This window comes from Camelus ferus, chromosome 5 (assembly GCF_009834535.1).
Source record: "Camelus ferus isolate YT-003-E chromosome 5, BCGSAC_Cfer_1.0, whole genome shotgun sequence".
Classification (NCBI taxonomy): Eukaryota; Metazoa; Chordata; class Mammalia; order Artiodactyla; family Camelidae; genus Camelus; species Camelus ferus.
Window position 1 is genome coordinate 87,580,543 of NC_045700.1, and position 14,303 is coordinate 87,594,845.

Genomic DNA, 14,303 nt, shown 5'->3' on the forward strand with positions numbered 1-14,303 from the left:
CCAGTTGTCTTCCAAACTGGTTGTACCATTTTACATTCTTGAGAGTTCCGGTTGTTCCACATTCTCTCACCAACACATGGTATGTTCCGTCTTTTTAATTTTGGCCATTCTGGTGGTCTTATATGGGTGTCTATGCAGGGGGTCTCAGTGTTGTTTTAATTTGCATTTTCTCCATGACTAATGATGCTGGGCTGCTTGTTTGCCATCTGTGTATCTTTAGTGAAGTGTCTGTTCAGATTTTCTGCTCACTGTTTAAAAGAATACATTGGTTTTTTGGTCTTTTTTTCATTGTTGAGTTTAAAGAATTCAAGGTCTTATACACTTTGCAACTACTTTTTATCAGTTGGTGCCTTGCCTTTTCGTTTTTTCTTTTATGTCTTTTGAAGAGCAACAGTTTTTAATTTTGATAAAGCCCACTTTATCAGTTTTTTTCTTTATAGTTCTCTTTAGTCTTTGTGTCCTATATGAGTTCCACATCACTTCATTTCTTTGATTTTACTAAAAAGTTAAATATCTCAGATTCTCATTTTTTAGCCATTAGGAAAAAAGCATAGGAGGTAGCTATAAAGCTAGAGTTGTCTTTGCCTTGTATATTTGTTATTGTTACAGTTTAATAGCAAATTATTTATGATTTTAGTACTTTTTATTTGTTCTTTTTGGTTGATTTTTAAACCTATCAAGGAAATTGATACTGGTCTGATTGCTCAGTTTTAGGGGGTGAGGGGACTGGGGTTCATAAAGGTTACGTGACTTTGCTAATGGTTTACAGTTTATGATTATTCCAAGACTAAACAATCCCAGGTCCTCCTAAATCCCATTTCACTATTTGTTTCCCTGTGAGGTGCAGTTCTTTGTGATGCTGTTGACAAGATTTTATTGCATACTGTAACATATTCAAGTAAATTTAGTTTCTTCGTTTTTTTCTTCATTGCTCAGTGTGATAAGTATCCATTGAAAGCAATGTTATTAAAATTAAGTAGGTTAGTTTTCTGAAAGAATCTTAATTTTCCCTTAGAATTTCATTAAGATGTTGAATTTAACACTTTTTTTTTAATTCTTTCCAAAGGTCTGTAAACAGATTTGGCTAGGATTGTTTGATGATAGATCTTCAGCAATTCCAGACTTCAGGGATCCACAAAAAGTGAAAGAGTTCCTACAAGAAAAATATGAAAAGAAAAGATGGTGAGTCAATAGTTTGTATTTAGAGCAAAGATTCCACAAATCACATGAATTGTGGGTAAGAATAGTATGACAGGAAGGAAGGAAGGAAATAGGTAGGTAGGTAGGTAGGTAGGTAGGAAATAAGGAAATAGGTGGATACTCATTGTACTTCAGCCTTTTATTGGATTTGGTTTCCAAAAACCTTTACTTCTGCTTTATGTTAACTCATCAGTGCCTAGCAGTAGCCTGTTCCTTGTCAGCAGGCTTCCTACCCTTTTTTCGGAAGTTAAAAATTCTTCCTTCTAAACCTTATCTAGCCCTGTTAGCTTCTCTAGACATCTTAGTCTTATAAAGCCTCCTTTCTTAAAATCTTCCTTCATTTAACAAGTGTTTGTTTAGTATCTTTTGTATAGTAGACACTGTGCTAGAGCAGTCGTGTAGTAGTCTTTTCCCTTAATTGCGTGTTGCGATGATTCTTTGCTCAAAATACCCCTCACTGCCCCCCCAGGAAATCATTTTACCACTTGATTAAGAAGGAAGTGTGTATACTTCTCTAACTAAATCTGTCAGATGTTAAATTTTTTTTAAGTTAAAAGAGGCTGGACATAATGGCTCGTAAGCCTTTTAAAGCAGAGCAGGGAATGTATTCGTAGAACTAGTAGTGCTCAGCTACTTTGAGCTCTTCGTTTTTAGCTGTGAGCACAATTTAAGTCAGTTTACTAAGACTCATTAATGATGAATTCTTGGTTGTTTATCAATATTCAATAATGTGTATTTCCTTCTTGGGTTAAGAAGATCAGAGAGAGAGTTACAAATAGAGGGAACAAATAATGAGAAATAAATAGCCTCTTGTTTCCCTGAGGAGCTGTATTTTAACGCAGAGAATAATACCTTCAAAAGCCTGTTTTGGTTGAGGGAGTACTGCTGTGAGTGAGATACCTCTACTTTCATCCACCGTGAGCATATTAGAAAGAAGTGGCCCTGATTTGTAAGTTCTGTGAACTTTGTATTCTTACTGCTCTCTGGAGGAGACTCTTTTTGCCAGGGCTGTATTCAGCATTACTAGAAACATTAGGTGTGAGTGTAGAAGAAAACATACTAGTAAGATTTTAGTTCAGGAAAAAAGAAAAAAACTTAGAAGGTAGGGTGATAGTAAAAACATGGTGCCATAAATGATTCTCTTAAAAGGAAGTATATAATTATCTTTTTATCACTTTAGTTCTTAATTTACTAGACCTTTTATCTCGTAGTTAAGATCTTTCTCCTTACGTAGCCCTGGTCTAATTTTTGATTTTCCCAACAGTTTTACCAACTCAAAGTTGAGTAGGACTTAACTGGGATTTCAGATAGTTTAGCTTCAACTAGCAAAAGAAAAGTGTGTGTAAGAGTTGATACAATTAAAACCGGCAACCCTGCCATTAATAGTAGTAATAATCAGCAGTAATAAAAATTATTCATTCAAACCATAACCAAATAATTATAAACTTCAAATAATTGTAAACTTCAAATAGTTATGTTTCTTGTTATCTTTTCTGTCGTGAAAAACAAGATAGTAATAACAAGAGTAATACAAATACAAACTTTAATTGGTGGGTGGGGGAGAGGGAGTGACCAATATTAAGGTAGGCCAGGCCTGTGCATTTGAAACTCACACTCCTGCATACCTGTGACATGTAACTAGAGAGTGGTGCGGTGGGTTTTTAACATGGCATAAGCACTGTCCAAATGCAGTCCCCCTAAAAATCCTCACCATAGGCAACTACACTTAAAGCACTGAGGTTGTTGCTGTCATCTAAAGGGATTTTGAAATTGTTCTTATGACCAGTTTTCAAACTCACTTCCTGTGCTATACAGGCTTAGCTTTTTCACTTTTGATTAAGCAAGTGTTTGAGCCAAAGACTACTATCTGGTTTTATCCTTTAGTAAGACTTGGCTGTACTCAAAAATTGGCATCATCATTGATAGATCAAATTATGGGAAAGTGTGACTTCCTGTTTTCTTTATCATATCCGTCATCTCTCCTATTTAGTGGAAAAAAACAAAGCAGTTTCATTGTTTGTGATTATTACATAATTTGATAATAGCTTACACATACATAGCTAACACCCGTATCAGAAAACTGTTGTAAGTACTTTATAAATGTTAACTTGTTTATAACTCACAGCAACCATATTTCAGCTTTATAGATGAAAATTTGGACTTCACGGAAGTTGAAGTAGTTTGCCCTAGATTTCATAGCTATTGAGTGATAGAGCTGGGATTTGAACTCTGACTCTGGAATAGCATAGAAAAGCAGAGTTTTTCTACTTCTCCCACTTGCGTGATATGGGGGGTGCAGGAAGGGTAGGTAGAACAAACCCCAGAAATACAGAGAGCAAAGCTCTCACGTGGTCCAGTCCTGGAAGTCAGCATTACCAATATTTGGGCATTATGTTCTTGCTACCTCCCTTCCTTCCTTCCTCCTTTTATCCTGTGAATCCTTACATGACTGGGATCAAACCTGGAAGACCTGTAAAGTCTTGTGGACGTTTTTCCACATCAAGACAGAGTTGTTATATAGTGTTATATTATATAGGTGTTAGCATAATCCCTTTAAGTGTTTTTTCTCCTGGTGGATTTTGGTTTGTTGTCCAGTTTTTTGAAATTTTGAAGAATGCTGTGGTAATATACATAACACATGTATCTGTGTGCACTTACCCAGTTATTTCCTAAGGATAAGTTTCTGGAAGTGGTACTTCTGGGGCACAGAGTGTACCTATTTATGTATTTTAATAGATAGTAGCAGAATTTATAAAGTTTATACTCAGATCAAATGTGAATGGTATTTTAATTTGTATTTTTATTAGGTTATAAGTATTTTGATTTTTGTCTCCCTTTGTGAATTGCTTCTGTCCATTTAAAAATTGGGTTGTTAATCTTATTCTTATAGATTGATAATAAGCCTTTATATTAGGCTATTAACTATAATATAATAAATGTTTTTCCTTTTGCTCTGTTTTCAAATATTATTTGTAATCTTACTATTACTTGTGATCTTACTTTAGTTTTTAAAAATTAGAATTATTAACTATCATCGTGATTAACTGCAGGTCCTCTGTTTTTAAAAAGAACAACTATTTAATAGATTTTATTTATTTTCTTAGAAAAACTGTAAGTAAATAATTGAAACAAGTTTTGTGGTTAGTCTTCATTACCCTTTCTCTGAGTATTTCAATTAAGTTTAGTCTTAAGCTATCAATTCTAAGAGGCTTTTGAAATATGATTAATATCAAAATATTCTATAGAATTAGAATTAGAATTAGTATTGTATAGAATTAGAATTAAGCTTATCATATTTGAGCTTTCCTACATCTTTCTTAGTTAACTGCCTGTTCAACTTTTCATGTATTTTAGGTATGTCCCACCAGAACAAGCCAAAGTGGTGGCATCAGTTCATGCATCTATTTCAGGGTCCTCTGCCAGTAGCACAAGCAGCACACCTGAGGTCAAACCACTGAAATCTCTTTTAGGAGATTCAGCACCAGCACTGCACCTAAATAAGGGCACACCTAGTCAGGTGAGTAGTCTTTAAGGCTTTGTAGAGGCTTCTACCTAAGGAGAATTGAGTGCCATGAATTTGGGAATTTTTTAAGACAGTAGCATAACCTTGTATACCAGTAGCATTGTGTCTTAATGGTTTTTAATACATTAAAGATTTTTGGTTAAGTGGTTGGAATGTGTTTTTTTGTTTTTGCTATTGCAAATACGAGTTTCTTCTTCATAAAGATTCACAGGACCATTGTTATAGCTATCTGTCATATAACATATAATGGTAAAACATAAATCTGTCATGACCATCAAAGTTAGAACAGTGTAGCCTCTGGTACATTTTTACAGGAAAGGATTTCTCAAGCAGTAGAATTTTTTCCCATCCTGATTGTGAAGCATGTTTGTCACTGAAATGCAGGTGGCTTTGCATTACATACCTTATTCTAAAAAACTGAATAGACCTGAAGTCTTTTCAGAAGTTGATGTCTAGAGTTTATGCTTGTGTACTTCATGACAGTTGACTGAGCTGTGACAGATCTGTTACTGTGTGGCCCTGGCATTAAAACATTTGTCCTGCACATGAATGGTTCAGAGACATGGCGCTATTTGAATTAAATTCCACTCTTTTTAATAATGTATATACAAGGGCATCTGATAAATTGCTGTTTTCACCAAAGGTTTGAGTAAACAATGGAGAGAAGGGTAAAGTCAGTATACTGTAACTTTTCCCATGGATAAAAGATGTGTTCTGTAAAAGCCTTGTCATGCTGTCTTAGCAGTAAGTCTCTCTTGCATCATGAGATGTACCAATTGTTAATAATTATATTTCATTGATTTTTGACTCTATACTTACAATTGAAAGATAATTTGGGAATAGATGTTGAAAATTTGTGCTTTCAAAAAACAGCAAAGAACTCAAAACTACAAATAAGAGATTATGTAATATTTAAATTGTGTTTTAAGCTTGATGAATTGGAACTAGTTTTATAAAAATTTAGATCTGACTGGAAGCTCTTCATAGTTAATATGTGGTTTATAGTCCCCTGTCGTAGGTCGCTCTCAAGGGCAGCAGCAGGAAAAGAAGCAGTTTGACCTTTTAAGTGATCTTGGCTCAGACATCTTTGCTGCTCCAGCACCTCAGTCAACAGCTACAGCCAATTTTGCTAACTTTGCACATTTCAACAGTCATGCAGGTAAGTGTTTTTTTCCAAACAGCTTTTGCCAGAGATACATATGTAGTACCAAGAGACATCCATTCGTTTTTAAACTTAAGTATCAGTAAGCTAGTTCTTTTGAGAACATTTGATTACCCATAGCTGTTGATGTGTGATATGTAATCATGTAATTCTGATGCTTTTTAATCACAGAAGAGATTGTACTTAATGTTAGATACTGGTATGACCCCTTTCCAAAGAAAAATGGGGAAAGACTTAAATATTTTTTTATCCTTTTATTATGGAACATTGCAAATATTCAAAAGTGACCAGATAATATAAACTTCATGTACCAATCATTCATGGCTTATATGGTTTCATGTAGTATTCTACTCATTTCCTCCTCTCATATTATTTTGTAGCAAATTTTAGACATACTAGTTTATCCTTAAATTTTTTATATATGTAGAACAGAAGTACGTTGTTAAACATAACCACAGTAGTATTTTACTGCTCCCTAATTAATAGTAGTAATAAGTAGTCAGATTTCAACTTTTCATTTCAGTTCAGACACACACAGTTTATTCAAATTGGGTTTTAAATAAGGTCTACACTTTGCGATTGTGAGATATTTCTCAGTCTAGTTTCTTTCTCCATCCCTCTTTCTCCTCTGCAATTTATATACTGATGAAACCAGGTTATTTGTCCTTTAGAATTTTCGGCAATCTAAATTTATCGATTGCACCACTGTGGGATCCTTTAACAGGTTCCTCTCTTCCCTGTATTGTCTATAAATTGCCAGTTGGATTTAGAGATTTGGTTAGTTACAGGCTCTTTTTATTGAATAGGCAGCGATGGTGGAGGGGCAGGCCTGCAACTCAGAGTTTAAGAAGTGCAGAATACTGATCGTTTTTGTAATGTTAGCTATTGATACTCTGCCTAGATCTATCATGCAAAATGATGATACTCTAAATTTATCATCCCTTCATTTATCAGCTGAAATACTTCTTTAAAAAATTTTGGTTAACTAGTGGTATACTTAATATAGGAAAGTCAGTGTATGATTGATTCCAATAAAGATTTTAGACTGAATTGATTCCCTAGCATTTTTTAATGGTGATCTGATTTTTCTTTAGTTTCATTATGAATTCCTAGGTTTAAACATTTGGTGCATCTTAAGTTTGTTGTCATTGTTACCTTTATTAATGCTCGGATTAGCCTGCCTTTGGAGTAGGAATATCTTCAGGTTGGCGTCTGAAGATACAACTCCTTCTTTATTCCCAGATTTAACATGTTTGTTACAAAGAGTTTAATGCACTTCACCAGAAATTAGAAATTACAGGATTCTTTTGTTAAGAATATACAAACTTTATAGCGTTACCTAGGTAATATTTAACAGTTGATTAGTGAAGTAGTTTAGATGTAGTCATTTGTGCCTCTCTAGTGATAATAGTAACGGTCTATGAGACAGTGAAGCCGCATAATGTAGTGCAAAGAAATGAGCTTTGAAGTCAGAGTGACCTGAGTTCAAATGCTGACTTTGTCCCTTACTGTCTGTTTTAGAAGGTCTGATGTAAACAATCTAGAAGCATACACTGTGTTTATAAGAGAGATATGCATGAAATCTATTTTGAATGCCAGTAAGTTTTGATGTGTATGTTGTAGAAGGTTGACTCATCTACATGTGTGAGTGATTGAATGAGCATCAAATAAAATGAAGAGCACTAATTTAAGAACTGATCTGGTCATTTTGAAGCAGTTTTATTTGATAATTTGAAACTTTGCCATATACTTTTGCATGTATATATTTCACTATTTTATAAGCATAACAAAAACCAGTGCTTACAGAATTGATTTCCTACTTGAATTTAAGGATTTATTTTACTTTTACTCACCTGTGAAATTGTGATGCTATCCCTTTTTTCCTTTCCTTTCAATTTGATGTCCTAGATGATAATGGTACAAAGTGTATCATGTATATATGTACCCAAAAATGCACTGAGATAGTTTGGAAAATTGTAGAGAAGCTACTTTTCATCCACATTTCTTTCTATCAAACATGGAACTTTTTATTTTAACTACTAAAAGCATTTCCTAAGGATAAGATGCTACAGAAGGAAATTATGGTGTAATTTATGTATGTTTGTATGTGTGCTTGCTTTAAAAAGGGATCCTAGGATAAAGATTTCTTTCAGGAGAGATTATACTGAGAAGGGTAGAAAATCAGGAACCTTAAGTTGGGACTGTGGTAGGTTTTTTCCCTCTGCCTACGTTAACTAAGCAGCAAAAGTCCAGAAAGAGACAGAGGAGACTCTCTTTCCTTCCACTCCAGCTGGGAAGTCAGTTCCCTCTGACCAGACGAGAGCCCCAGCTCTCTGTTCCCACCTCTTGCTTTTCGAATGGTGGCCAAGAGAGTTGGTGGAAGAATCAGCAGATAGAGAGTAAACCTTGTGTAATGTAGTCTGCGTTTATCTCAATTTTAGATTTATTGAAATACAATTTGAAATGATGGGTAAGTAACTGCCAAACTTTTTTTTGTAAAATTTCAGCTTAGTTCATGTTTCTCTTGTGGATTTTTTTTTTTAAGGCACTTTGTGAATATTTGCAGATCAGGGTATTAATGTTATACTTTTCTTTGTAGCTGTATTAGCCAAAAATGGACAACTCACTGCAACTCCACAGACTAATTTGAACCATGATTATACTCATATTTTTAATAACTTCCTTAAAATGCTTTTTGAAAATAATTGCCATTATTTAATTGTAGAAAATGTTAAAATTATAGATTTTTTTTTTTATCAGATTGATAGATGGTTGTAGATGTTAACCATTTGTCTGCTTTCCCCATACAGCAGAAATGGTAGGACAGATGAGTCTGCGAGGAAATGGTTTAATAACCATGCAGATTAGGTCAGGTTGTCTGAGAGCAGTAGTTTTTTAGCCTAACGTTCTTTCTTACTTATGAATCACCACTCAGATCACTCTTTTCTTACTTCATTTGATGCCAGGAGAATAAAATATATATGGATATTGCAAGAACAAGCTAATAAAACTACTCATTTTTTTCCCCATCTAGTAGAGTTACATTTTACCTTAAGTAGTTTTTAAGTGTAAATCAGTATCATGGTTCAGTCTGAAATGACTTTTTCCAGAGCCTTTGCAAGCACTCTGAATTTTTATTTTTCCATAAATGGTTCACAGATGTAAAGTCATTGATAGGTGAGTTCTCACCCTGAAGTTCTCATTTTAAAAAAAATATATTAGGTGAAAATTTTCTCTTGAGCAGATTGATGTGACAAATGGAATCTTTAGTAGCAAATGATAATTATTCAGATATGTCGATCTCGTTAGCATTGTTTTATAGGAAAACCTGTTCTTTTGCAGATAGTTTAATGACTCAAAAGCCAAAAGTCTTTACCCTTCTTTATTTGAACATTCTGGCTGAGATGGTGTGTGTGGATGTGTGTCAGTGGTGGGGTCATTGTTGTGTTCAGGAAAAGTCATCTTCTACAGAAACATGCATGCAGTTAGACACATAATTAACTACAGGATGTAATAGTTATTTTGCCTGGTAATAAACATATCACAGAACCTATAAACTGTAAACTGTAATTGATTTTTGCCACACCTTATATAGGGAATGTCAAACTCAGTTGCCTTGCCATCCAGTTAACACAAATGAGTATTATAATGAACTGTGGAAGGAACCATGGTGACCCTTTCAAAGGAGGAATGTTCCATAATTCCCTGTTGCCACATGGAAATACAGGCTCAGAATTATTAAATATATTGATTTTCTTTTAAGAGAAGCAAGAAATATTATTGTATAATGTGAAGTACTCTTTTTAAGTGTTAGGAATTGATGAAAATAATCTAAAATATTGTGTGGGTTAAGAAAGTATATTTGTTAGTTGAATTTGATGTGGGCAGCCAGTTTCCATCCTCTGGTCTCCAGACATTTCTTTTCACCCTTTTCTCATAAGTATCTGTTTCTCATTGAAGAGAAAGGACAACTCTGGGCAAGATTCAGGCTTGTTAACTTGGTACCTTAAATTCTAAACTGAGTTGACTCCTTTGTGCTTTTTGAAATAAGATTATTTAAGAAGCATCTTTATTGTTTTTGTCACATTCTTTTTAGTTTGGATTTTTTTTGCATAGAGATTGCTTGAGGTTCCAGATAATAAGTTTTATTTATTGAATTTATTAGTGTTTAATTTCCAAAGTTGTGTTTATCAAAGTTTCATTCCACAACACTTAAATTTTTAAAGTTACTATATCCAGTTGTTGAAGACAGTGAGTAGATTCAGTGTTTACGAATAAAAAGTGATAGGAATATTACAAAACCCTGCCTTGCTATAACGAATAGGAATTTGATTAATGTACTTTGTGCTTTGGTTGGAAAACATTGGGAAAATATGAATGTGATAAAATAGACTTGACAACAAAATGGATTATGTTAACTGTTGTTTTTTCTTGATGATGTTTAAAACATGTTAAGTGTAATTTTTTCCTCAGATGATGTTCTAAATATAAATGTAGAATGTTATTATCATCACTATTATTATTATAGACTACATAGTCATATATGTTCAAGGCTATAAGCCATAAACTAGCTTAGGGACCCAATTCCTGTTTCTACAGGGGACAGATGTATTTCATTTGTTGTTCTCAGATGTACACCTGAAGTGTTAAAAAACTTGGAAACTTGCCTTTTGGAGTATAACGCACTCTAAATTTGGCCTTATAAACTTATTTTGTCTCTTAGTAGAATTTTCTTCTCTGTCACTTAGTATTTCAAAACTCTTAAAGAATTTTTTCCTAGTGTTTCATAAGTTACAGAATCATAGTAGTCAGGGTGTTGGATTTGAAAGTAGAGACCATCTAGTGAACCTTCGCGTTTTGTTAGTGAGAAAACTGGTAGAGCCAGAACAATTGAGGGACTCCTCTAAGGGTTTGCAGTTACTTATGCTAGGATGGATTCCTCTGATTCTTATCTTAGATTCCCTTTTCACCAAACTGTCCTTGCTTACTGGTGTTCTCAGCAATGCTATATGGTAACTGTGTTTAAACTTCATTATTTTAACTGGTATAGATACTTCTTCCAAAATATTTTTTTAAAAATTAAATTTTTATTATGTACTAGTATTTCTTCCGTTTTATTTATTTTGGGGACAGTAAAATTTCAGCCTGTAAAGAAATTGAATTTTGAATTTTACCATATTAAGTAAAAACAGCTAAAATATTGCAAGGAGTCCAGAAAATACAGAATTTCTATGTTAAGCAATAAGCAGCCTTTTAATTTAGGTACTTCTGTGTAGTGCTTGAGAGCTAGGACAAAAGTGTTTTAAAAAGGTTTTCAAGAAGAGTGTGAGCAGTGACATGTGGGATAGCACTCCACACGTCAGAAGTGGTCGGTGTGAAGACACAAGAAGGGAAGTGGCACAGATGGGGAGTAAAAGGCAGGGTCTACTTTAGGTACATTTCCTCCCCTACTGTCCTACCCATTCAGATATATCCAGAACAGCAAGTACATACAATGCTGTTAAGTTCTCTTGATTTTCTTCCTAGAATAATGTTTTACCTTGTTAATGGGCCTTTTTTTTTTTCTATGCACGTAGTACTATGTTTAATGAAATTGGGAGATGAAAATGTATCTGGAATTTATTAACCAATTTATCTGACTAACTTTGCTATAAGCATTTTTGTATAGGACTAAATATTCTTTTATACAAGTTTTTAAAATGGCTGCATTGTATTCCATCTTATGATGTTCTGTAATATATTTAAGTGATCCCTTATTGGTAACCATTCTGATTTTTTCAGCACTATTAAAAAAAATTGTTTAGCTGTTAGATTCAGCCATGCTCATTTGCAAAATTGTCTGTACAAAAACTACCCAGAAGTAGAATTGCCTGCAAAGGATTTGAAGTGGCTAACTCACTTTGTTGATGACATTTAATCTTTCTCCCATCTTCTGGACATGCTTTTCATTCTTACCACTTAGCATTCCCTTACCTGTATACTAACCACTTCTTACTTACTCTTATCTTATCCTCTATAAAAATCCTGTCCAGCATCTGTTTTGGCCTTAAAAAAATCTTTTCAATCATTTTATCTTACTTAGATATTTAGGTTGGTAACCAGTTGGGAAATGCCAGTTGGTCTTTTTTGCTAGATAAGAGGTGCATTTATGCTGTAATTTTTACTAGCTTTCATTGTTTCTCAAATTTTAATATGTGTTTTAAAATGAGAGGCTTCTAATAAAATACGAGTATCTGCAGTTTATTTGGTGATCATGTCTTTCTTGTTACACATTTCAAGTTTTTTTTTAACATGCTGTGGTGTGACATAGTTGTAAACTTTAAAAAAATACCAAGAAGAATATTAATGTAATTAAACTATCTTTGTATCATTATTTTAGATTCACATAGCTGATAAATCACTCATCACCATTTTAAATCTGAATTTTCTAAGTGTATCCTGTATCCTGCATCTCTGTCTGATTTATTATAACTCATATGTTTAGTGCTCTTAATTCAGATTTTCCTCTAATAGAGTCACTTTATAGTACTATTTCTGAGGTCACTTAAAAGAGTATTGTGTACAAATTTATTGCGTGAATTGTTTTGGGAAATTTCTGAATATCCTTTAGTAAATTGCTTGAAATTGGGTGAAATAAACACTGGTAAAATTTAAAATCTGATTTCTAAATGAATTCTCTTTGGAGTAAGTTGTGAGACATAGAAACTTTCATAAAATTCTTAAATTCATCTATCATATTTTTCATTTATAATTTTCATATTCATTAACATGTGTTGTTCCTTGCCATTTACAGCTCAGAATTCTGCAAATGCAGATTTTGCAAACTTTGATGCATTTGGACAGTCTAGTGGTTCGAGTAATTTTGGAGGTTTCCCCACAGCAAGTCACTCTTCTTTTCAGCCCCAAACTACAGGTAGAGCTTCTCCAGCATTATGCTTAAATGTTTACTTTATAAAATAAAACTTGCTAGATACAGTTTTGGAAAATTACTCTAAACTTAAATTCTATGATTATCTGGTTTTAAAATGGTTCTATCTTACAAAGCTCTGGGGAAACCTGATATCTTTCTATTTTTGTTTGTTTGTTTGTTTTTCTGAATACTGGTTATTTTTGTCTAAGTCACATCTGTTCTCCTTTTCCTGCACGTGAATCTTCCTTAAATTTCCGATGCACAGAGGCATTACAGTACTAAAGTTTCTTAGGTTCACAAAACACATTATGATTTAGCTTCTGAATAAAGGAAGCTAATTGATTGCTTCCAGAGAACTAAAAATGTAAGTAATTTTCAGGGCAACAAGCTTTAGAAAATAAGTGATATTAGGTTAGTAGATTGTTTAAAGATCACTGTAATAAACTTGAACATACTTTTCTGTGCAGGAATTGTTCTTAAAGCATTGAATACTCTCCCATAAACTATTGTTTTCAGAAACTCATTGAACCCTTGTTTAGAATCTTTGGCTGATTACTTTTTGTTCAACTTTTAACTCTGTGTATTGTCTTAAAGCCTTTTCTTTCAGTTTTCTTTTTTTTTTCTTTAAATTTCATCATATGCATAATTTCTGGCTGTCCAGCATTTAGAATGCTTTCATCTAGCTGCAGTTTTGGTGAATTTACTTCAGCTTTTCCTCTCCAGGCTACCAACAGTAAGTTCTGTTGTCTAGTAGGCATCTTTTACTAATTTGTGTGCTTTATGCTATATTTCTCAGGCTTTTCAATTATAGGATGTTAATCATCTTTTAATGATGATCCTTCATACGTTCTCACTTTTACTTTCTCTCCACTATCGCTAAACTTAGGAGAACACAGTAGTGTGCGATAAGAGAGTTAAGTTAGTTGATCTAATAATTCAATTTTTAATACTTTGAAGTAAATTTCATTTAGATTTTGAAAGCTTAGTATATACTTTGTTCATCAGCTCCTTGTAACAGATCAGTCTTTTAAATACAAACATTACTTGGTTTTACTTGAAAGCAACTGAAGTTTAATTCCTGAAAGAAATTTTATCAGTATATTTTTGTTTTAAATAGGATGTAATCTTTCTGTTTCTGAAATAACCTTGAAATGTGCTTTACTGTCACTTTAATATATAACTATATGTATATACTATCTTGATTACTGAAACTAATGTTTAGGCATAAAGAACCAACATCAGAAGTATAGGATCAAAAGCGTAGACTGAATATGTACTAATTTTAGTATTTTGGTGATACGTTAGGGAAGACTCTAAAATACAGAACAGTCTTTAAAATCTTCGCAGGATAAAGTTGATGTAGTAATTAAATTATGTATTGTGTGCTGTAATTTTTTCCTTGAACTATATAGCAGGGCATAATTTTACTGAAGATTGTGGTATTATGTTTACATTAAATTACTGTGTGCAATTAAATAATAGCTCTTCAAGTGAAATAAGTCTAAAGC

General features: G+C 33.3%; 1 protein-coding gene across 13 annotated transcripts in view; it reads left to right on the forward strand.

Annotated features, from left to right (window-relative positions):
* AGFG1 (ArfGAP with FG repeats 1) overlaps positions 1–14,303 on the forward strand; it is a 71,194-nt gene that overhangs the window by 39,117 nt on the left and 17,774 nt on the right. For 7 of the 13 annotated variants that reach the window (XM_032480394.1, XM_032480392.1, XM_032480393.1 and 4 more), the window contains exons 3-7: positions 1,067–1,182; positions 4,555–4,717; positions 5,729–5,882; positions 12,679–12,798; positions 13,457–13,528. In XM_032480394.1, coding sequence (XP_032336285.1) covers positions 1,067–1,182; positions 4,555–4,717; positions 5,729–5,882; positions 12,679–12,798; positions 13,457–13,528 — 625 coding nt within the window. The remainder of the gene's footprint in view (positions 1–1,066; positions 1,183–4,554; positions 4,718–5,728; positions 5,883–12,678; positions 12,799–13,456; positions 13,529–14,303) is intronic. The other 6 variants (XM_032480398.1, XM_032480400.1, XM_032480399.1 and 3 more) reach the window with 3 other exon arrangements.